Raw genomic sequence first — 22,123 nt, forward strand, 5'->3', positions numbered from 1 at the left:
GCTTAGCGAGAACATGACTTATGTTTGAAGAAATTCCTCCCAGAATATTTCAGGCTTCTGATTTTCGACTATATTTGGTGTGGAGCGAGCAGAAGCCGCTCTAGCATTGCGGGGTGCCTGGGGCTGAGGCCGCGGTGCCCAGACCGCCCTGGGAGCCGCAGGCAAAGTCCCCAACCTCGCGTTTCTCTGGGAGTTTTACCAAGAGGAAACCAGCTGGCAGCACCGACCTCATGCAGCGTTCCCGACCCCACAACCCCTCTCCTTTCTGTGCCTCATCCTCCCCAAAGTCTCGCCCACCAGCTCCAGCACGCCCGTGGGTGCCTGCGCTGGGCCCTGCCCTCTGCCACCCACCCCTGCTGGTGCCGGGGGTGAGGGATGGGGCACTGGCAGCTGTCCCCGTTGGAGGTGTTTCAGGTGTTCATTGTTCATAAGGAAAAAGTGCTCTGGGACAGGCCAGGGCCCCGAAAACCTCATCCTCTAGGAGGCCGACACACACGGCCTGCCAAGCGTCTGCGCGTGGTGGATGGCCTGAGGGCAGGGCTCAGTGTGGGGCTTCATAAAAGGACAGGAAAAAATCCTGCGGGTGCCCCGACACCTTCCCGGACCTCCCAAAGCTGGGGAAAATGCAGCTCTGAAATGGCGTTTCCATCCCACAGAGATTTCCATCGGATGAAAAATGTTTCTTTGGTGCGCTGAGATGAATGGAGACCTTGGGGCGGTGGGGGACACCCAAGGGAGGCTGAGCCCCCGTGCAGCTGCTCGGGCACCCTCTGGGCTGGGTCAGGGACCCCGATGCCTCCTCTGTGGCGGCCCTCACACCACAGTTTTGCCACCTCCTCGTCCTCCCCGCAGGATGCCTGGCACCCCTCCGAGGAGTGGGATTTGCCCCCCGGGGGCAGTGGGATGCACGTTCCGGCTCAGCACAGACACCACAGGTGCGCTCGCCCCCTCCCGTGTCATTCCTCCTTTTTATTTCACCTCTTTGAATGCTTTTCCCAAAAAAAAAAAAAAAAAAAAAAAAAAAAGTGCTTTCCAAAACAGAACCCAAATCCTGGACCTCGGAAGTGCTCATCCCAAGGGGCTAAGCCACATTGGGGGGGGGGGGCAGGACCCTTTGCCTCCCTCCTGGCAGCATCCCTCAGTGGGGCAGCGGGTGTGCGGCGTCCCCCCCCCACCCCATCTCCCCTCCGTCACCCCCCGGCAGTGCCGACCCCGCGCTGCTCCCTCCTCCGGCGTGGGGAGCCGCTCGCTTGCGAGGGCTGAGGCTTTTCCAGAAGGATCCGAGCGAGCTGAGCCGGGCAGCAGCTGCGGGAGAGAAAGGAGATGCTCGCGTGAGCTGCACCCCGGGATGGGGGGGCAGCACGAGCGAGCACAGGCAGCAGCAGCCCCCCCCCCACAAGCACAGGGAGCCCCCTGGCTGATTATGGGGGGCACCGGGACCCCCCCAGCTCCTCTATGCTGATGCAACCCGGATCGCTCCTTGCGTCTCCCCAGCGCTGTTCCCTTTCTCCCCCTCGTGGGGACAAAAGCCGGGGGAGGGAAGGGGCCGAGGAGCCCCCGCGGGGCCTTGGAAACCCAACGCCGGTGCCCTGCTGCCAGCACCCAGCAGGGAAAAGCTGCGCTGGGGCCCGGCTGCTGCAGCCAGGCAGGGGGAGCAGGAGCTGACGGCAATAATAAATAAATTATAACCCCCCCCTTCTCCCCCCCAGCCACGTCCCTCCCCAGGAATCAAAGCCTGGCCTGGTGAGTCGCAGACATCTCACCTGCACCGTGGGCTTCTCCCCAGGCTGGTGCCGAGCCCCCTCTCCCCCGGCATCTCTCTAGAGCATGTAGATGATGTAGGAGAGGATCACCAGGCCGACGATGGCGAAAAACATCAGGATGAAAATATCCAGCATGGTGAGCAGGCAGCCGGCGGGGCGGGGGCTGCCGGGGGCTCCCTGCCGGGCGCAGCAGCAGGGGGATGCTCGGCACGGCCGCCGCTGCCGCTCGCCGTCCCCGGCCCCGCTCGGGGTGGAGATGACGCCGAGCTGCCCGAGCCTCTCGCCAGCAGCCGGGGAGGATGAGAAAGGATGAGAAAGGGACGAACGCGCGCGGTCAGATGGGGCTGCAGCCTTGCACGGGTGGAGGAGCGCTCACGCAGCGCGCAGCGGGCTCCCTGGAGGCAGCAGCTGCCTGCAGCAGGGTGGTTTCGCCCCTGCTCGCTGCTGCCCGAACCGCTGCTTCGTTGCTGGGGGTGCCCACGGGAACGTGACCGAAAGGGCCCAGGATTTGGGGGACAGAGCGATGAGGAGCCTCCTTCTCCCAAAGCTGATGTCGGTCGCCTGGGACCGCGTTGAGCGCTCAGCTTTTGGAGCCCAGCACCCTCGGGCCAGGAGGCTGTAGCATCCTTGTAGCATCCTTTGCTCTGTGTCCGAACACCCGCGTCGGTGCTGTTTGAAGCGACGTGGCTGTCAGTGAGCAGCAGCAGCAGCCACGGAGCCTTAGTTTTATTTTTTCAGCTAGTGCTGTGGGTGTGCAGAGCATCCTTCACTCACCTTCAAGGTTTTTTTTTCTCCCACATTCCAAGCACCGATGCTGTTCAAAACCCCACCTGGGGAGGATGCAGCCGCCGAGCTGAGCTGTCGCCGGCTGCTCCTGCGCACGGGGCCTGGCGGAGCTGGGGGGGACCCAGTGCCACGTCCCCATCCAGGCTCAGCCCTTCCACTCCAGCGGGGGCTTTCCCCTGTGTGGGGAAGGAGCTGGGGCCAGCCTGCAGCCCGCGTGCCTGCAGCTTCCCCAGGAGGGCAGGAGGAGCCCACAGGGGAGCCGTTTGCCCCCAGGTCGGGGCTCTGGGCTGAACCCAAACAGATCCCAGAGCCACGATGTAAGGGGGGCACTCGGCCTCTGATGGCAAGACCCCCAAAAGGGCTGGCATCTCTGCCCCAGGAGGGTTTCTCCCCACTGCCCTGCTTGCAGCTGTGCTTTCCCTGGCAGCAGTAGCCGGGGAATGTCACCTTTGTGGGTCCCCGTTGTGGCTCTGGGTGCTCTCCGGGTGGCATCCGATGGTCCCTGCAATCAGGGAGCCCCCCCAGACACCAAGCACACCCCTGGCCTCAAAAAACCGCACCCAGCAACAGCGGCACCCACCCCAGCCAGGCAGAGACGAGGACCCCGGCACCCGCAGCCCCCAGGCCTCCCCCCCCAAATGTCCTAAGGGGGCAAGAGAACGGGTGGAAAACGGAGAGCAAAGCAACCACAATTAAACTCCGGCACAATCGGCAGGTAAAAATTATACTTTTATTTTTGAGTAAACCAGGAAGGAGAATCAATTGGTCTGTTCCATTTGACAGCTCGCTTAAAAAGGCCAAATCATGTTTTATTCATGGATGCTCAACCCGAGGGGAAGGAGTACACAAGGACAAACCCCAATCAAGCAACGGATCCGGAAGAAAACACGTTCTAAGCTCAGCACCGAGATGCAACCGGGGAAGCAAAGATGGATGAGGTCTATTTTACACATGATGAGAAGCAATTTAGCTTTTAATTTTTTTTTTAATCATTTTATTTATTTATTTATTTTAAATACAGGTTTAGGTGCTTTTCAGCTATGAAAAAAGGCAAAAAAGTGCATAAGTTGAGAGAGAAGGCAGAAATCAAGCAGTAAGAGGTTTGTTTCCCATGGCTGGGGGAGAAAGGGGCAGGGCAGGGGCAGGGAGACTTAGGACAATGGTTTCCAGGTAGCATTAAAAAAAGGTCCGTATACCAAAACGGAATCGCCTGTGTTATTATTTGGTCCATTAAAAAACGGTTTATTCACATTGACACTTCCCCCCCCGCAGCTCCCAGACAAGGACGTGATTAAGAACAGGGTGAGCAGGGAGGGACGCGGGCTCCTCCGCTCCCTCTCCCCAACCCTTGGGCTCGCTCGTTTTAGCACCAACCGGGATTCCCATCCCGTTGAACCCACCCCGGCTGCCTCTGGGGTCCCCAAAGGGATGGATGGCAGTGCCAGGAACCCCGGCCACGCTTCTCCTCCCGTCGCAGCCGGCTGGGAAACGAGCCAGGAGCAAGATGCTCGCCTCTCCTGCTGGGGGGCTCTGGCCCCGCTGCGCCCCAAACCCCGTCTCCGGTCACCCCAACCCTGCAACCCGGTGTGCTTTGAGAAAGGGGACTGCAAGCAGGAGGCACGGGGTCCTCTCCCACTCCGTGAGGCCGTCCCCATGGACGTGGCCCCAGACGGAGCCAAGGAATGTCTGAATTTGGCCATTTTGGTCCCTCGGGGCAGGAGCTCCTCGCTCCTCCCTCCCTGCACGCAGGCTTCCAGTTTTACCCATCCCTGCTCAGCCCTGGGACCCCCGCAGCCCAAAGGAGAAAGGGACGGGGATGTGCTTTGAAATTTTGGTCCGTGATGCGATCCCAAGTCAGCGGTGGCCCCAAAAGCCACCGCCGCTGGGGACCAGTGAGAGGTGGGGGGCGGCGTGGGGGCTCAGGGTGCCAAATCTCTGCTGAGGGGGGGGACAGGCACCGGGACGCTCCCCAGCACAGTGGCAGAGGGGGAAGAGCTTCCACACTCAGCCCAGAAGAGGCACAGGGATGGGGGCCGATCCTGCCACCTCCCCAGACCATCTGCCAGGCAGGTGGGGGGCTCAGATGGGTCCCAAAAGCCCCGCAGCAGCGAGAGAAAAACAGGAAGGGTCCGACTTGAACCGCAAACGTTCTTCTGGTTCATCCATCCCGGTGCGAGGTGGGGGGATTTGGTCCCAGCAGAGGGTCTGCTCCTCCCTCTGCACCAGCTCCCAGCGACCCGGCTGCTTCCCCCAGCCCTGAACTGCTCGAGCACCGAGGAGGGGGGTCCCCCGGCTGGCACGGGTGCCCCAGCCCCTCCAGAAGGCTAGAGAAGGGAGGGAGACTGAGGGAGAAGGAAAGCGACGGCCGTTTGGTCTCCTGAGCCCCCACCATCCCCTGCAGACAGTCCCTCAGTCCCGACAGAGCGAGAACGAAGCTAAAATTGGCAAGAGGAACCAGAGGCGGCTGCAGAAACACAAAAGAAACCGAAATGTCGGCTCCGGCAGGGCACGCTGGAGAAGGGGGTGCTGGGGGGAGAGGGAGAGAGGAAGGGAGGGAGGGAGACGCACACACACACACGCACACACACACACACACTGGGGCTGGCAGGGGGGGGCTTGCACGCCCCGTCCCCTCCTGCGGCTCAGATGGCCTCCACGTAGTTGGCGGGGAGCATGCCCGTGTCGCCCGTGCGCTCCACCGTGCCGTACATCCACCCGTCGTCGATCTGCTGCACGTTGATGATGGTGTCGCCGTCCTGGAAGGAGACCTCGTCTTCGTCGGCCGCGTTGTAGTCGTAGACGGCGCGGAAACGCTTCTGTGGGGAGAAAGAGGAGGGTGGGTGGGCACGGGGCTGGCTCCAGGAGGGTCCCACCGAGCACCCCCCCCTCCCTGGGAGCTGTGCCGGAGCCAGGAGGTCCTCACTGGGCACCGCTGAGGGATGCTGGTGGCAGAAAGAGCCACGGAAAAAGCAAGAACCCGGCACCCACGGGCACTTTCCGAACTGCTCCTCCCCGGCACAGCCTGCGGGCACCGGGAGCAGCTTCCCAGCAGCAACCCCTGACCCTCAGGGGATGGAAAGCGGTGGCACGGTGGGCGCGGTGGAGCCCTGGGGTGTACTCACCCCCCCTCCAGAAGGAGCGTTGCGCTGCGTGGAGGCTGGTGCCGCGGGCTCCTTGTAGCCGTAGGACTGAGACGACAGCTGCTGCTGCTGCTGCTGGTAGACTGGGAAGGAAGGATTGGGGCTGTCAGCCAGAGCTGCGGCTGGGCGTTGGGCTTCGGGGGGGCACACAAAGCCCCCCAGCGAGGTTGTGCAAGGCTCTAGCGGCTGACAGGGCTGGAGGGGAGCGGAGCAGAGCTGCCAGCCCTTGGCGGAGCCCTGCGCCCTACCTGGGTTGCTGGGCTGGACGTGATGAGACGGCTGCTGCTGCTGCTCTGCGGGTCTGCGGTAATTGGTGCTTTCCTGGGAGTTCCTGCGCTCCATCTCGGCACCCTCGCTGGGGCTGGGGCCCATCCTGCTCCTCTCAAACTCTTCGTGGTACTTTATCTGCAGGGGCAGAAGGGACAGAAGAGGTCAGAGCCTTTGTCCCCCAGTGACTGCAGCAGCTCCCGAAGCTTTTTGGGGCCAAGAGCATCCTTCAGCTGCTCCCAGCTCGCTGCTGTTTGCCTCTGAGGGCAGCACGGCTGGGTCAGCCTGAGCGCAGTGCTCCTCCTCGCCCCGACCAGGACGTGCACCAAGGTCTGAGGAGAGGAGCAGGCGGTCTGAGACCCCCGGAGGCTCCCCCTCTCTGCCCAGAGAAAGGAGCTTTCAGGATCCCCAGGGTGGGATATGTCAAGTTTTCAGGCGTGGGTGAGATTCAGGGCCAGGCTCCCAAGCCCCTGCACCACAGGAGCGTGGAGCTTTAGGAATTTCTCTCCGCACACACCGTGCCAGTTGTGCAAATCCCCAACCCACAGCCAGGTGCAGCCTGTGGCGCTCCTCAGACCTGCTCCCAGCTGGCCCTAACCAAAACCCCCCCAGGCTCTCCCAGTGCAGGAGGCCCAGCAGATCCCACCAGCCGCACCTCACCAAAAAAAAAAAGGAAAGGGTTAACCCACGGGCCTAGGAAACCAATTAATGGCCACGTGTGTTAATGAATACCCTGAATGCACTGCCCTGGAAGGCACCTGGAGCCCATTTGCCTGCTGGTTAAACAGTTACAGAAGGGCACCACGGGCTCCTGGTGCAGGGGGGAGCAAAGCCTGGAGGAGTTGCTTCCCCGGGGAAGGGGAACGCTGCAGGGACACCTTTGGGACAGCACCTTCAGAGGCAGGGGCTCAGCCTTTGCACAGCCCCATTTCGAGGCTTCCCGACGTGCAGAGGGTGTCGTGGGGCACCGTGCTGCAGAGATGTTGGTGCTGCTGCCCCTGCGAGCCCTGCTGCTTGCTCACCCTTTGGATTAAAACCCTGCCTGCGGGGCCGGGCTTTGTGCAGGCAGCGGGGCTGTTCCCACGCCTGCGCTAAGTGGGTCACTGCCACCCCAGGCTGGCAGCCAGCAGCCCCTGGGGAAGCAGCTCAGGATGGCTCCGTGGCCGGGAGGGGGCCGAGCAGCCCCCTCGGGGTTCGAAGGGGGGGATCTGAGGGCAGACAGCACCCTGCAGCTCCCCAGGGAGCGAGCACGGAGCTCGCCAGAGAACTGCACAATGAGATCAAAAGGCGAGGGAATAAACAACCCCCTCCCGCCCCGCCGGGCATTGCTGTGTTTGTGCACGCGTGGGGCTCCTTCGAGCGTGCTCCCTCGTGGGGCGCAGGCACAAAACCTTCCCTCTGTGCCCTGGTGCAAGCCCGGATCCTGCTTCCCCTGGGGGCAGCCAGCAGCTCCCACCATGGCCTTGTCCCCGAGGAAGGCACTTGGTAAGGATGGAGGAGCTCCCCGGGCTGCACCCCAGAGCTGGGGCAAAGGCAGAGCGCACGTCGTGCCCGGGGAGCTGCGGGGAAGGAGGAGGTGGGCTGGGTGCCGGGGCTGGGGGGAGCTCGGTGCCTGCCCCGCTTCCAAGCTCGGTCCCACCGGGTCCTGCTCTGGGCACCGCAGACCCCAAAGGGGGCAGGGAGCTCCTGTGGGGAAACCCAAACCCGAGAGGTTTCTCGTGCTCAGCTGCATCTCTGGGGGCAGGCTTTGAGCGAGGAGCCAGCCCCCAGCCCTGCCTGCTGCTAGGCCGGGTTTTGCAACAGCTCCCGGCGGTTTGATAAGGAACAAACTCGACTTTCACTATCAGGGAAAGGTGAATTAACCCTCGGCACGCTGCTGAAGGCTTCCGAGCTCCCTTGGCATCTGGAGGGTGCAGGACGCAGCACAACCTGTGGGGCCAGCTGCCCCCCACCTCGGACACGGGGCTGCTCCTTTCGGAAGGGAGCAGGGTCCCTCGCAGACCCAGGAGGGAGCTCAGCTTCCAAGAGGCTGAGCGAGGACGGAGATGCTGCCCTCAGAAACCCTCCCCCCGTGTCGGCACCAAGGCAGGAGGGTGACAGGAGGGGGACCTGCTGCTGTTTGCCACCAACACGTGAGCAGCCGGGTGGATGCGAAGGGCTTGGTACCTCTTTGGGTACGGCGACAGCCTCAGCCACCAGCTGCAGCCTTCGCAGGATGGAGGAGCTGGGAAATGTGTAAAAGGGATGCACGGAGCCCGGACGAGGCAGGCTTTAAGGTCGACACAGCCCCGTGTGCGTGCGAGCAGCTCTGTGCTCTCCCCCCCTGTGCAGCTCCCCCCCGGTCTCCTCGGCAGCGGCGCCGGGCGCAGAGCTCAGAGGCTACTCACGTTGCTGATCTGATCCTGAGTCTTTTTGATTCTCTGCAGCTCCGGGGTGTCAGCCACCACGCTGAAGCCTTTTCCCTTGTTCTTCTCAAACTCCTCCTTGTAGCGAATCTGGGTGGAATGGAGAAAAAAAAAAAAAAACAAAAACCAACAGATTTAGCCATGGGGGAAACCCAGCGCACGCAGCAGCTGTGTTCAGCAGGACAGGACCTCACCGTGACCCACGCTCTTCGTGACAAGCAGCAGCTTTCTAGCTGGGCCTCTGGCTTGCTCTGGAGACCCCCTCACGTACCCAGTAAGAGCAAATCGGGGCACTGCCAGGAGCCGAGGCCCACCAACAGCTTCCCATGCACCGGCTGCTCTGCTTTCTCTTTCAGCAGGGGCCGGGCTGACTTGGATTTACGCCGAATTCCCCCCGTGGCCTCACAGAGCACAAGTCGCACGGCACGGATCACCTCGTCCGTGGCAATCCGCCTGCTTGGGAGCCCCAAGGATTTCGTGAGCTACACCCATACGAGAGCAGCTCTGTGCCGGGGATGTTCAGCAGCCTCTGGAATAGACCCAGCACGGCTACAGCCGAGGCAGGGTGTGGGGACGGAGGCCAGCAGCACACAAACATCCTCCTTTCTGCCTGCCAGACACTGACGTCAGCATCTCTCCCATCACACCCAGGAGCCGAAAAGTCCCGTTTTTACTTGCTCCCCCTTTTTTTTTATATTTTATATTTATTTTAAACAGCTTTACACATCCTTAGGACCCAGGCTTCCAGCTGTCCTGCGGGACGGAGCCGACGCAGCGCCCAAGCCCCGGGTGTCGCTGCGCCCTCGCCCCACTGCTGCGGAAGCAGAAGCACCTTCTGCGGATGCCCAAACCCAACCGCTGCCTCGATTGCTCCGAAAGGGAAGGAAACGCCGAGCAGCTGCTTGGCCAGCTCCGACCAGCGGCTTTGCTGCCATCCAGCCCCCAACAGCCGGGTGCTCGGCTCGCCCTGCGCGCCGCGGGTTGTCGCTGGAGCAGAAAGGTCACCTCCGCCTCCGGGGCAGGAGGAACAAACCTCTTGCCACCCGTGCAAGGGGGAGAGAGCAGCCTGGTGCTGTGTGCACGATGCTGGGCTGAGATGAGGGCGCGGAGCCTGATGGAGAGGGCTGGGAGGGAGCAGAGCCGCTGCTCCCCGGGCAAGTGCTGGTCCCAGTAGGGTCAGACACCGACTGGTGTGTGTGGCCGGCTTCCTGCAAGCCTTCCCGTCCCGCAGGGGGATGGCTGCCTGCCACAGACAGACGGATGGATGGACAGACAGCCGGGAAGCTGGGCTGGCCCCACAAAGGAGTGTGTAGGAGCAGAGCTGAGCCTGTGGGTCGGCCCCGCAGGCACACGTGGCTCCGAGATAAGGCTGGGAGGCAGCGCCATGGGGGAGGCATGATAACGCTGATTTCTTCTCCAAAATGCTGCCACGGAGGCGCTGCCCCAAGCCTCGCCGGGTCGCATCCTGCTGGGTCTGGGGGCACCTTGCAGGAGAGGCTGCCAAGGGTTTTGTGTCGCCGTCTGCAGAAGCCAAGGGGCCACACCAGCTCCAGAGGGGACGCGCAGGGGTCAGACCCCGCAGCTTCCACCCCTGTGGGGGGCACGGAGCGGGCCCCCAGCTGGAGAGGGGGGCAAAACCAGGCAGGAGGTGAGGGAAAAGGAGATGCCAGGGAAAAGGAGACGCCGTGGTTTGTGTTTGGCAGAAGGGCTGGCGGTGGGAGCGGAGAGCTGCGTCCTTCCCACACCCGCTGGCTCTGGAAGGAGGCAGAGGTGGCTCGGGGGCCACGGGGAGGCACAGGAACAGCTTTGTCCTGACTGTTTTAACAAGTCTGGTGTGGATAAGGCTTGGTACAGCCCCCCCCTGGCCAGCATGTGTTGCTGGATGCTTGCTTGCAGTCAGGGCTAGCAAAGATCTCCCAAGAGCAGCCCTGGGACACGGGGCCCTCCCTCGTCCTGCCCCAGCCCCTGCTCCAGGGCACCAAACACGTCCTTATCCCACAAGCCAGGAGAAATCAAAGCTTTGGGAGCTCGTCAGAGCCTCTGCCCCCGCTTCAGAGCCACGGCAGGGATGGTATGAGCCACGAGTCAGGTTAGATTTCCAGCTCAGAAGTGACGTTAGAAGGCAAAGGTTTAATGAACCGGGCTGCGGTGCCTACCCGGGGAGGATATTAATGAAACCAAGATGCCAAAGCACATCAGAGAGGAATGCAGGAGACTGATTTCAAGGCAGAAGCCTCTGCTGGCTTGAAGCAGCGAGAAACGGAGAAAAACTTCCCTGGCTGGGGTGAGGAACCCATCTCGAACACGATGAGGAGGGAAGCAGCAGCACCACGGCGCTGAGCACCAGGCACAAGGAGCCAGAGGTTAAGGGAGCTGCTACAGAGCCCGGGGGACCCCCAGAGAGGAGGCAGGAGGGATGAAATTGCCAGCCCCAGGGGGCTGCGTTTGTCCTTTATCTGTGCTGCTTTTCATCCAGGCTCTTTTCTTTGGGATCTCCGCAGCCTGCCCGTGGGATGCTGTCCCTGCCACCGTGCTGGGGATGCCGCTCAGAGCAGCACCAACCCCCCAGCCCCCCCAGGAGGGGTCAGTGGGTGCCAGCACCGGCTGCAAACACACGAGCGATGAGCTTTCAGAAAGCCAAGCGAGAGCAAGAAGCTCCAGGCGAGAAGCTAAGCACAAGGCTAAGCACTTCCTTCGATGGGTTCCACGGATTTACCCTCCTAAATCTCACCCCATGCATCCTCCCTGGTTTTCTCCCTGTTTTCCCCCATCTGTAGCACTCAGGGCACGTCAGCCTGGCCCTACAAAGTGATGTACAGGGGGTGTCCAACTGCAGGGGGGAGCCTGAAGCTGGTCCCCGGGGCAGGTTAACCCAAGACCTGGGCTCCGTGCCACCAGGTCCGAGCACTGGGGACAGCACCAGGAGCAGGAGAGGAAGAGCAGGGGTCAGGGGGGAGCCGCTGCCCTTCCTGGCTCTGCTGCAGCACGGCCAGGTCCTGCGGGGCCACAGCCAGGGCCGGAAAGGAGGGAGGAAGTGCTCAGAAACGGCGATTTTCTGCTGCTCCCTGCCCTTATATGGGCAGCGGCGCTGTCTGCGCCGGGCTGGGCCAGATTTGGGCACCCACAGGGCGCAGGGATGAGGGGCAGAGGGATCCCCCCTCTGCAGCCTGGCCACGGGTCCTCACCTCGCTCCTGTCCACGCAGAGCACGGCCACGTGTCTGGCATCCTTCTCCCCTCAATCCCTCAAAATCTTGAGGCCAAGTGGCCCTGGGTGATGGAGGGAGATAAATGTAAGGGGCCGACCCCTCTGCCTGCTCCTGCTCGCTGCCAGCACCCCGGCTCAGAGCTGCCTTTCATCCAGGGGCTGTATTTAAGAGCCCAGTGACACAGAAAGGGCCAGGACCATGAGATTTCCAGACCCACACCCACACCTCACCCCATAATAAATCAGGATCCACGCTAACGTCCCCGTAGGAGCTAGGGGAAGCCTTCTTGCAGCCCCTCGTGGGTCCCAGCTCAAGCAAATTAAACCAGCGCCCACGTCCCCGTCGCTGCCAGCAGCTCCCCGAGGTGCCAGCCGTGCTGCTGCAGGAAGGAAACGCTGGGGACAGGAGGGGACAGGAGGGGACAGGAGAGCTACCTGCCTCCCACACCCCCGCAGCCTCCACCCTCGGGCAGGAAAAGCTGCCTCCGGAGCTCCCAATTTGAGGAGTTTGAGAGGAGCCACAGAACGGGAACCCTGCAATTTTCTTGCCGCACGTGGGCTGCGAGAGGAGGCTGCAGGCGTAAAAGCTGTCACTTTGGGGACTTATTTAGCTGCAGGAGGTATTATTATCCAGCGTCTGCCAGTGACCGGAACAGAAGACGCCCTCTCGGCACACAAACAGAGGGCACGGGGACGTGCACAAAGCTGCTCCAGCTCCACAAAGCTGTCCTGACACCACCCCGTGCGTGCAGCGGCTCCTCCAGCCCTACCAGGGTGGGACGGGAGCGTTTTGGGTGGATCGAGCTCCTCGGGGACACCCGCGAGCACAGCAGCTCTGCAGGAAGGGCGAAGCTGCTGGGGAGCAGGGATTTTTTTTTGCTCCTGCCATCAGAACCCTCTGTGGAGGACACAGCCCCACAAATTTCCTTACCCTAAAGCAGCTCCCAGCCACGGCAGCTCTGCAGGGATGCGATGAGGACTGAGTTTGGCTGTAAATGCTGGCGTGAAGGCGAGGTGTGGCTGTTCACATAACCCTGACCTCGCTCCACGAGGGATTTTACCACCACACCTGCGTGCAGAGCCCTTGCCTGCCCCAGCAGCGTTAGCCAGGATGCACTTTTGGGCTGGCATTTGAACCTCTCAGGTGGCATTTGAACCAGCAACCTGCAGCACAAAAGCCTCCCTGTGAGGCTGTCAGCACAGCACAGCCAGCAAGCTCTTCACAAGCCTCTCCCAGTGTCAGCTAACAGCTCCAGTTTGCAGGGCTGAGCCCTGCTGCCTGCTCTGAAGGGGCTGGAGGTGACCTTCGCTGGTCCTGGAGGGTTTGCCCAGCTCCTGCAGTTACCACCGAGAGGCTGTCAGTGAAAGAGGAGCGGCTGCATTTTAGCTGGAGTGCTTCAAGAAACACAAAAACGTTTGCCTCTTGGAAAATAGGAGACTCCCTTTGTAGGCAGAACAAAGGCAGGGAGGAATTAAGATCTTATCTGAAGTGATTCAGGATCTCTCCTCCCTGGAGGGCTGAGGCAGTTTCCACCTGATTTGTCAGTGCCATCTCCCACTGTCACCTCCGTAACTGTCCCCATCCCCTCCTCCTGGGCTGCCTGTGCCTGCTGCACATCCTCCTCTCCCTCCTGCTCACACAAATCATATTTTCAGCACATCCCCGCGTGAGACCAGCACCAAAAAGGTGTGGTGCTGGTGTCTGAGGGGCTCCAAGACCCTGCCTGCATCCCAGCCCCTCTGCTGTTCACATGCAGCCAGGTTCCTGAGCCCTGCTCCTGCCTGTGGGGCTTTGCCAGGCAGGTCGAGGGGAGCAGGGCCAGCAGCTGGCACCTCCTCGAGTGCTCTGGCACCTCCTGCAGCCGTGTCTCAGCCCCTTGGCCCCGTGGCAGTGTCCCCAAGGAGCCCGTGCAGAGGGCTGTCCCCGTTACAGCGCTGTCGAGAGCCCGTGCTCGGAGCTCTGCTGCACCTCCCACAAGGAACAGCAGTTGCCAAGCACTTGGGATCTTGAAGTTGGTGTAAAATGTCTGTTCCAGCTCCCTCCTTTAAAAGGGGCCGTGCAGACGATGCACTGGAAGCCGCTGTGCTGGTCGGCTGCCTTTTGGTGCTGTGTAGGATGGGGATGCAGCTCCATCGGGGCTCCCCCTGCTCAGGGCACTGTCCCTGGAACCTCCCCTGCTCCCGGGCAGCTGCTCCAGTCGGGCACAGACGTCTGGGTCTCTGCACAGCTCCCCAGACACTTGGTTAACAGGGAAATGGGGTGAGTAAGACCCTGCAACAACCTCATGGAGAGGAGAGAAACCTAGTTTTGCTTCCAGCACAGCATGCACCGCAAGGAGCTGAAAGTCCCAGCGAGCTACAGAAAAGCCCCGGCAGTGCAGAGCACGCTCCCGCCCTCCCTGGGGTCTCCTTTAATAAGCAAGAACTAATGAAGAGCCTGAGTTCATTGTAAAAACAGCACTGGATACTCCAGAGCATTTGGTACAGCGTTATCTTGATTGTTACCATGGAAAAGCAGCCGTGTCCCCTTAGCAGCTCCGTGAAGCACAAAGCAAGCCCGGGGCTGAGCTCTGGCTCCCTGCTCGAGCCAAGCCACGTTTGTGCAAGCCAGGAGCTGTTGGGCAACCCGCTCCGAGGAGCAGAGCTTGCCAAAGCAGAGGTTTCAAAACTCGGCGCTGGCTGTGTGGGCACCGCCAGCTCCGGCTGCTAACAGGTGAGGTCCCAATTTCCCCCCTCCTCCAGCAGGAAGCACGCCCGAGCAGTTTGCTTTTTTTTTTTTTTCAGCTCCTGGCACTCCCAGGCTAATGGGGAAGAAAGGAAGGTCGCCGTGTCCTTCAGAGCACAGCCGGGAGAGGAACGCGCCGATCCCAGATGTCTGCTCACCCTGAGCCCACCGCCAGGGCAAATCCTGTGCCGTTCACCCTCTGTCCGGACCTTCTGTGGACCAGCACTGCTGGCACGCTGAGCTGAGCCAACACGCCTTGCTGACAGCTCTCCGGGCAGTCTTTTTGCCCCTTCCCATTGAAGGAAAAATAATTAAATGGATTCCCAGAACGGTTGCCACATCCTGTGTTCTCCTCAGAGACTGTGACTCAAGCCAGAATTGCCCCCGGATGCGTTTTCTTCCACTGCAGCGCACTCCGAGCACACATCTGCAGCTGTACAACAAAGCTCACGACCACAGCTCAGGACCACGTCGGGTGCTTTGGGCTCAGCCGTGCCCCACGAACGCCAATTCTTGGTGCAGTGAAGTCTCACAGAGAGGCCATCCACCAAGACCGCCTGTCCTGTGCTTTTTGCCCTTCCAAGGCACAAAGCTTCTTCGCAGCAGCATCACTCGCAGCTCCCTCTCATATCCTCAGTGCCCTGGAGTAGGCAGGAAAGCAGATTGCTCCTGCGCCCCCCCAAGAGCCGAGCAGCTCCCCCTGCACCACCAGAAGTTATCAGGGTGAGCACCCAGCCCAGAGCCGTGCGTCAGGGCTGGGGACTTCTGCTGACCCAGGGACACCTCGAGGGTACAGAGCAGGACGCGCCTGGACAACACCCCTCTCAGACAGGCTCCTCTCTTCCCTCTGGAGAAAGAGATCTTGGTCTGTGCCAGTCCTTATCCCTTCTATCTGTTTATTTCTGCTTGCCAGCGCTTTCCAGCCCTACAACACCTGGGTTTACCTGAAATACTCGCCTACAGAGCCTGTCCAGATGAGGCCATTTGCCATTTCACCTGATTGCGTTGCTGGGTGCCAGGAGGGAAAAAAAAACAACAGTGCAAGACATGGACGTGACCAGCAGAGGCAGACCGTGGGCCGGACCCTTCCCACCACCAGGGACGAACAAGAACAGCAAAAGCTCAGACGTGTGAGACACGAGAAGAGGAGCCCAGCCCCAAAATTGCTGTGCAAGGGCGTTGGGGAAGCACCAGCGCGCTCACCTGGCTCTGCAGCTCGCTCTGCTGCTTCAGGCGCAGGTTCTCGGGAGTGTCTGCCACCATGGTGAAGGACTGCTTCGGGTAGTGTCTGGGGAGGGAAAGCAGATCGTTAAAGCAGATCGTTAACCCACGGTGCTCCTGCAGGCCACCTCCACCCCCCCCCGGACCCCACAAGAGCTCCGACACAGGGCCATGGGACAGTGGTGATGCCACCAGGTGTGCTGCACCCCAGAACAGGCACGTTTCTCACGATAACTGCAGCTAAAGTCCATCAGCAGCTTTATCAGGGAAAGGGGAAGGGGAGGATTTCCTCCCCTGCAGAGGGGGATGGCTTTCCAGGGCTGTACCCATCTGGTTTCTGGACAGACCTAGCACATCTCCATCGAGACCTTCAATTTTTCATTAAACAGTCCTCAGGGTAACATCAGACCAAGTAAATGCTACGAACACCCTGGTTTTACAACAAGACTTTGCTTCTGCTTCACTGTCTCTGTCGGGAAGGGTCAGAGGGAGGAGGGTGACTCTTCACTTGCTGATTTTACCCAAGTCTCAGCCACGCAGACCTCACATCACGGCCTGCTGACTGCAGAGCATCACAGCCCCGGCATAAACCATGTCAGCACAACCGTGCCTGTCCCGGGGGCACGGGCTGTGCTTCTTATCTACTCCAGTTCTGCGTGCTCGGGGAACGCTCAGGGCATGCCTGAAATGGGAGCAGGAGGCAGGAGACCTCCGCCGCGGCCTGGCTGCGAGCCCAGCAGCGATTATTCTGAAGTGCCACGGAGCAGTTTCTGAAGAGCAGACACAGCCCTTGCTGCGGACATAAATCAGCAGTTGGAAGAACTCAGGGGCTGGCAGAAAGCAAAATATCTGATCCCAACGCTGGAGGTTGCTACGAGGCCCCTCCGAGCAGACCGGGAACCTTCACGTGGCCACCTCCAGACCCATGGGAGGCGTGGAAAAAAAAAAGCAGGAGGCAAAGCAGTGCTGCAAGAGGGGGTGTTCAGTGGGTGAAATCCCTCATTGGGCTTGGAAAGAGCCTGGCAGCAGGCTCTGAGAGGCAGCAGTGACAGCAGGATGCTTCGGCACGAGTGTCCTGGTGCTGGTCCTGCCCTTGGGGTGAGGCACACCACAGGATGCCCTCTCCCCACCGTCCTGCCCCATGCACAGCCCACGAGCGGCACGGAGGAAGCTTTACAGCACAGGAACACCCGCAGGATGCTCAGTGCTGGCCGCCCCCAAGTCAAGCTCCGTGCACCAAGCCCCCCGGGAAGTGCCCACGGAGGAAACCCGACGCTGAACGGATGGAAACTGCTCTCATGGGATGGAAAGGAAACCAAAGACGTCCCACGGCAGCACTTAGGGTTTGTAACTCAAGTAGCAGAGAGCAAGGAGGGGGAAAACGGCCTTCACAAAGGGCCGGAGGTTTCCCTTTTGCACGATTTAAAGCAGGACTCCCGGCGTGGTGGCACAGAAAGGGTTTTAGGAAGCCAGTTCCTAGCACAGCGCCGTGGCTTTGAGGCACAGGCCGCAGCAGCCCTGGGTCGTGTTTACCACAGAGCTGTGTTTCAGCCTGGTTTCACTTTCAAACATGCAAGAACTGGGCCAGAATCTCCTGAAAAGGGCAACCGAGCCATCGCCCACCACAGCGGCTCCTTGGGGCGACAGAGGCCTGCGGCTCCTCGCGGCGGGGCACGGTGCCTGGCTCCCCGTGGGGGTTTGAAGGCTTTTAGCACAGCGCTGACCCCAATCTCAGGGCTGTAACCCAGCCTGGGCAGCCTCCAGGTCCTACATCTCCACCAGTACAACCCAACTGGTGCCTGAACCAAGCTCTGCAGGGTTATGGAAGCTCCAGGAGCCACGGCTCCTGCCCCTTTCCAGGCCATGAAACGTTTTGTGGGTCTCAGGCCCTCGGGCTGCACTCCGGGAGCTTGTGTGCTGCAGCGTTAGCAATCAGCTATTTACAGAATCAGCATTAGCACCTCTGTCTGAGGCTAACCAAAATGTGGCCAGCTGAGGGTAAGTTAGCAGAAAGCCGGCTGCAGGGGGAGGAATCTGTCTGAAAACTGCTGGCCTCCGAGCAGGGCAGCAGCAGACACAGCCACAGACCTGCAAGAGCAGCACACACCTCATAAAGCAGCAATGCAGGAAGCTCGAGAATAAAAATAGACTCCTCCTGAGCCTCGCTGAAAAAATAAAGAGAACCCTCCATGTGCACACAGAAACCAAGCAGATGCAGATGTGGTTTGCAGAAAGGGGAAAAGACAACTCAGCAAGCAGCAGCTCGCTGCCTGCCCCCCTCTCCCCAGCCCTGCAGCGTCTGGGATAGCAGGGGACAGACCTGGGCAGCCTCCAAAAACACAGCACCACGGCAGCCCGGCTGTCCTGCTGGCCTCGGCGAGGTCCCAGCCAGCCCCCACCGAGCACCGTGCGGCCGGACCCGTGCCAAGTGAGCCCAAAGCAACCCTAACACAGCTCCCCGCAGACGTCTGGCGACGGGAGAGACCGAAAAGCACAAGCAGCAGCTTTGGACAGCAGATCACCGACTGCTTCGAGGATATACTTTAATCTCTGTTTAGATTAACATGATTAGAGGGGATATAATACCGTGTGCTGGGGCTCCGTTCCCCACTACTGCTGGGAACTGCCACGGGAAGGCTTCACGCCAGGGTACTGTGTCAGGGCACAGACCTCTCCACGCTGCTTCCTGGGGAAATTTCGGCCTTGAGACTCCAGTAACAATAAAATCTGATCCTCCACGAGGGCCCAGTGCTCACCAGGAACAACGGACACTGCAGAACCGGGTGTGTTTTTGCCATTTACTTAAGTGCTCACGTGGAAACGGAGCTCTTGCCGTTCTGGCCATCGCTTCTGCTCTCCCAGCAGCTAAAGCAAGCGGCGCGAACATCGGGGTGGGTGCTGCCCGGACCCACCCAGAGGCCCTGCTACGGCCACCGCTCAGAGCTGCACCCACGGACCACATTTTAGAAGCAGCAAATCAACCTCAGACGCGTTGGGACCAAATCCACGCCAGCTGCTGTCTGCTGCTAAGGGATGAGCAGCCTGGGGGGCTGAAAAGGAGGGGGGGTGCCCGCGTACATGGCATCAGCCTGTGGTTAGCAAGCTCCTTGGCATAAAGGTTGCTGCAGTTGCACCAGTCACTGGGTGTAATGTTTGCAATACCTTGAAGAAATGGCATCGAGGGGAACGGGCCTTGGACCAGGGCACAGAGACAGCAGAAAGCTGGTTTTGTAACCCTACGGTGCTGGGGGAGGCTGCGCTCACCTCGCTGCTGTGGGAAGGAGGAGAGGCAACGAGCAGCAAACCTGCACGTGTGTGCAGTGCCGGGTGCCATCAGGCAGCTGCTGAGGGAGCCAGGGCTTAGTGACCAGCAGTGCCAACCCCGTAAGGGCACTGTCTGGGCTCACGGGGCACCGGGGGACAGGGAGAGCCTCAGCTCGTTTCACCCCAGTTACTCACGTCCTGCAACCCTCGCCTGGGTTTCTTGGAAGTCACCGCCTGACTCACACCGAGGTCAAAGAGAACAAAGCCACTTTTTAAGCACGAATGCAGCTAAACCCCTAACGCCCTCCCCGATGGCTAATTCTCCATTTGGCAAACGAGGTCTTGATGCCAGCAGGGCATCGGATCAGCCCCAGATCTGCCGTGGGATGGAGCCACAGGCTGTCAGCACCGCCAGACAGTGGCACGGAGCTGCACAGCTCCCATGAAGGGCACACACGGTTCCAGTTGTGCACACCAGCGAGCCCGAGCTGCATTTACGGCTCAGCCACGGCCCGCGAGCTGCGTGCTGGCTGCTGGTGCCGCGAGCCTAAATCATCCCATTCCCATGGCAACCGCATCCGATGCTCCGGGCATGCCAATATCGCTCCGAAGGCGAGTCCGAGCAGCAGCCTCCAGGGCAGGAGGAGGGAAGCCCCAGTCACTGCAAGGGCTGGGCACCAAGTGACACAAATCCATCCCCGCAGAGCTCAGAGAAACCAAAAAGCCACAGCTGTAGGGCAAAAAAAAAATAAAAAAAAAATCAATCTTCTGCAAGACAGCCAACAGTGCTGCTGCTTCTTGCATTTCCAGGAGCGCTGTGCCCACAGCAGTCTGTGCCCTGCTGCAGGGCCTGGGGAGGGAGAGGAAGAGATAGGCACAGCCCGCATGGACTACGCCAGAATGAGGTTTCCTCCTCTGTCAGTGAGATTTTGAGGAACCCTCCCAAGGCTTGGGGCAGCCTTGAGCCCCTACAGACTGCTGTGGGGAGGCAGCAGCGACCTGTCCATGCGAGGCATGGGAAGGAACGCACACGTTGAACCATTTCCCTGAATATTAGACATCGTTTTTCCCCAGAGCATGGCTCGTGAGATCCGCCGGGTAAGGGAAAGGCATTTCAGTCCTCTGGGAATTTCAGGCCAGGAGCTGCTGATTCAGGAGCGGTGACGGCCCCCCCGCCAAAGCCAGCGCTTCCCACTGCTCAGCCAGCACAAACACAGCCGCAAATATCCTCCCCGCAACACGCCGGGAGAAGGGAAAGCCATCTCATATGCATGAGAATCAGCCCCAGAAATAGTCGGCAGTAAATTAAATCTTAATGAGAAAGCACCAAGCGAGTTGCCTTGGGTTCGGGGAGAGCGCGGGAGGCAGCGGGCGCGTGGGAATCGGGCGCCTGCTCCCCTGGGATCCACGGGACTGGTGCTGAGGATGGGACTGGACCGGTCCTGCCCTCCCCAGGGGGGTGGTCTCACGCTGTCCTGCTTCTCCCCCTCCCCATCACCAGGCCCAAAAGGAGGGAGCAGAGCAAGGGGGGGGTCCTTGCTGCCCTCCCCTAGGCGCCTCCAACACGTCACCGCTCAGCCTGCCTCCAGGCGTGCACCAAAGGCGCATCCTCACGAGCAGGGACCAGCGAGGAAGGCACAAAATGGCTTTCAAAAAAAAACAAAAAAACAAAAAAAAAAAACAGGAACCAGGGGGAATTTCAGCAGCCCCAACGCCACTGGGCTCGGCGCCGCACGGAGGTTGCCGAGTCCTTGACGGAGGCGGCTTCTTGCCAGCCGCTGCAGGAGCTCGCCCAGCTGCTGCCAACAGCTCCACGCCAACACCACCACGTTCACGTCCTCCTCCAACACGTGCACGCCCGCCCCGCCGCCCTTTGCTCCTCGCCTCTTCCCCAGAAGCTCATTCCCAAAGTTAAGCCAGCAGACGGCAAAGCACGCAAGGAGCAAAAGTCACCTGAATCGACGCTGCAGCCAAGGCGACTGAGCCCTGAAGGGCCAGCAGAAAAACCCTCCGGGGCTCCAGGGCCTCTGAACACGACAATCAGACAAACCCAGTAGCCTTTCCAGAACAAATGGGGGGCCAGGAAGAAACCACCACGGGAGCTAACGCAGAGGTGCCCGGCTGGCACAACCACAGCACCTGGTTTTTGCTCCTGGTTTGGCACAAGCAGGGGGCTGCTCTCCCTGCCCGAGGCTGCAGGTGCACAGGGAGGGGATGAAGCAACCGAGCCCCTGGTGAAGTCCTCCCAGCTCTGCCACGAGGCATTTTGTGCTGCATGGTTAAATCAGGTCAGGGGAGCCTTTGTGAGCCAGATCGAGCCGTCTGGCTCCTGCATTAGGGGCTGCTTGGGTGCGTTAGCTCCAAGGCACCTGGAAGCTCACCCCGCTGGTTGCAGCGGCTGTAGGATTACCATGGGATAAGGGTCCGTCTGCTCAGCAGCCCTCCCCCAGCTGGCTTTGCCATCTCTCCCCTGCCACTACAAGGCCCTCGTGCAGCCTGGGGAGACACAAAGCTCCCCTGGTTCTTCCCGAGAACCCCCCCAAAGAGCTGCACGAGCGAAGGCAGGGCTGAGCCAGGGAGCTCCTGGTGCAAGCACACCGGGCACAGCCTTTCCCACGCACTGACCAGCTCCAGCCCTGGCTTCCCGTGACCCCGAGGCAGAAAACCCCGTCAGCAGCTTCCCCTTCCTGCACCCAGCACAGCGATGGGTGTGCCAGCGACCTCAGCTCTGGACCGGTGCAAAATTTGGGCTGCTGGCGTCCCCACCACATCCCAGTGCCCGGGAGCAGCCGCCCCTAAAAGCTGCCCTCCCTGAGAAGCTCTGCTCTGCTCCCTCCCTGCCAGCCAAAAAAAAAGTGGCAGGGCTTGAGCCTGGGGAGCTTCTTGGGAGCTGAGAAGCAGAGAGAAACTTCTCCAATTAAAACACCAAAGGACACAGCTGCAGGACCTCGTAAGCAGCGCTCTGGTTGTGCACAGTGCTCGACCACGAGCCCCCCCAGGTCTGAGAGCTTTGGGACACGGTTGTGCCACCTCCAGCAGGACTCAGACGTGTGTTTGGCCCCGCAGGGTGAGCAGGAGATGGCTGGGTGTCTACGAGAGCCTCCCTAGCTCCAAGAGCTGCTTTGTGGCTTGTGTTCAAGTGCAGGCACCACGCAAGAGCCCTCGGCAGACGTGCCGGGTGCTGCCCTGGGTGAGGCCGTGCAGCCCCTTCCCCACCCACAGACCTGCCCCCCCCCGGGGGCCACGGCCGCCTCCGTGCAGCTGCCTCGAGGTTTTGGGAAAGAAGAGTTAAACAAAGGAAGTAATAGACCCTGCCTTGCCAGAACGCTCTAAGTTCACATCCTGC

General features: G+C 60.7%; 1 protein-coding gene across 1 annotated transcript in view; it reads right to left on the reverse strand.

Annotated features, from left to right (window-relative positions):
* Positions 1-3,259: 3,259 nt before the first annotated feature.
* Positions 3,260-22,123, reverse strand: part of LASP1 (LIM and SH3 protein 1) — a 28,519-nt gene continuing 9,655 nt past the window's right edge. The window contains exons 3-7 of the mRNA XM_084496436.1: positions 15,496-15,580; positions 8,344-8,451; positions 5,938-6,094; positions 5,672-5,772; positions 3,260-5,365 (exon numbers count right to left, since the gene is read on the reverse strand). Coding sequence (XP_084352562.1) covers positions 5,192-5,365; positions 5,672-5,772; positions 5,938-6,094; positions 8,344-8,451; positions 15,496-15,580 — 625 coding nt within the window. The 3' untranslated portion in view covers positions 3,260-5,191. The remainder of the gene's footprint in view (positions 5,366-5,671; positions 5,773-5,937; positions 6,095-8,343; positions 8,452-15,495; positions 15,581-22,123) is intronic.

The sequence above is a fragment of the Aythya ferina genome, assembly GCF_964211825.1.
Source record: "Aythya ferina genome assembly, chromosome: 23".
NCBI classification, from domain to species: Eukaryota; Metazoa; Chordata; class Aves; order Anseriformes; family Anatidae; genus Aythya; species Aythya ferina.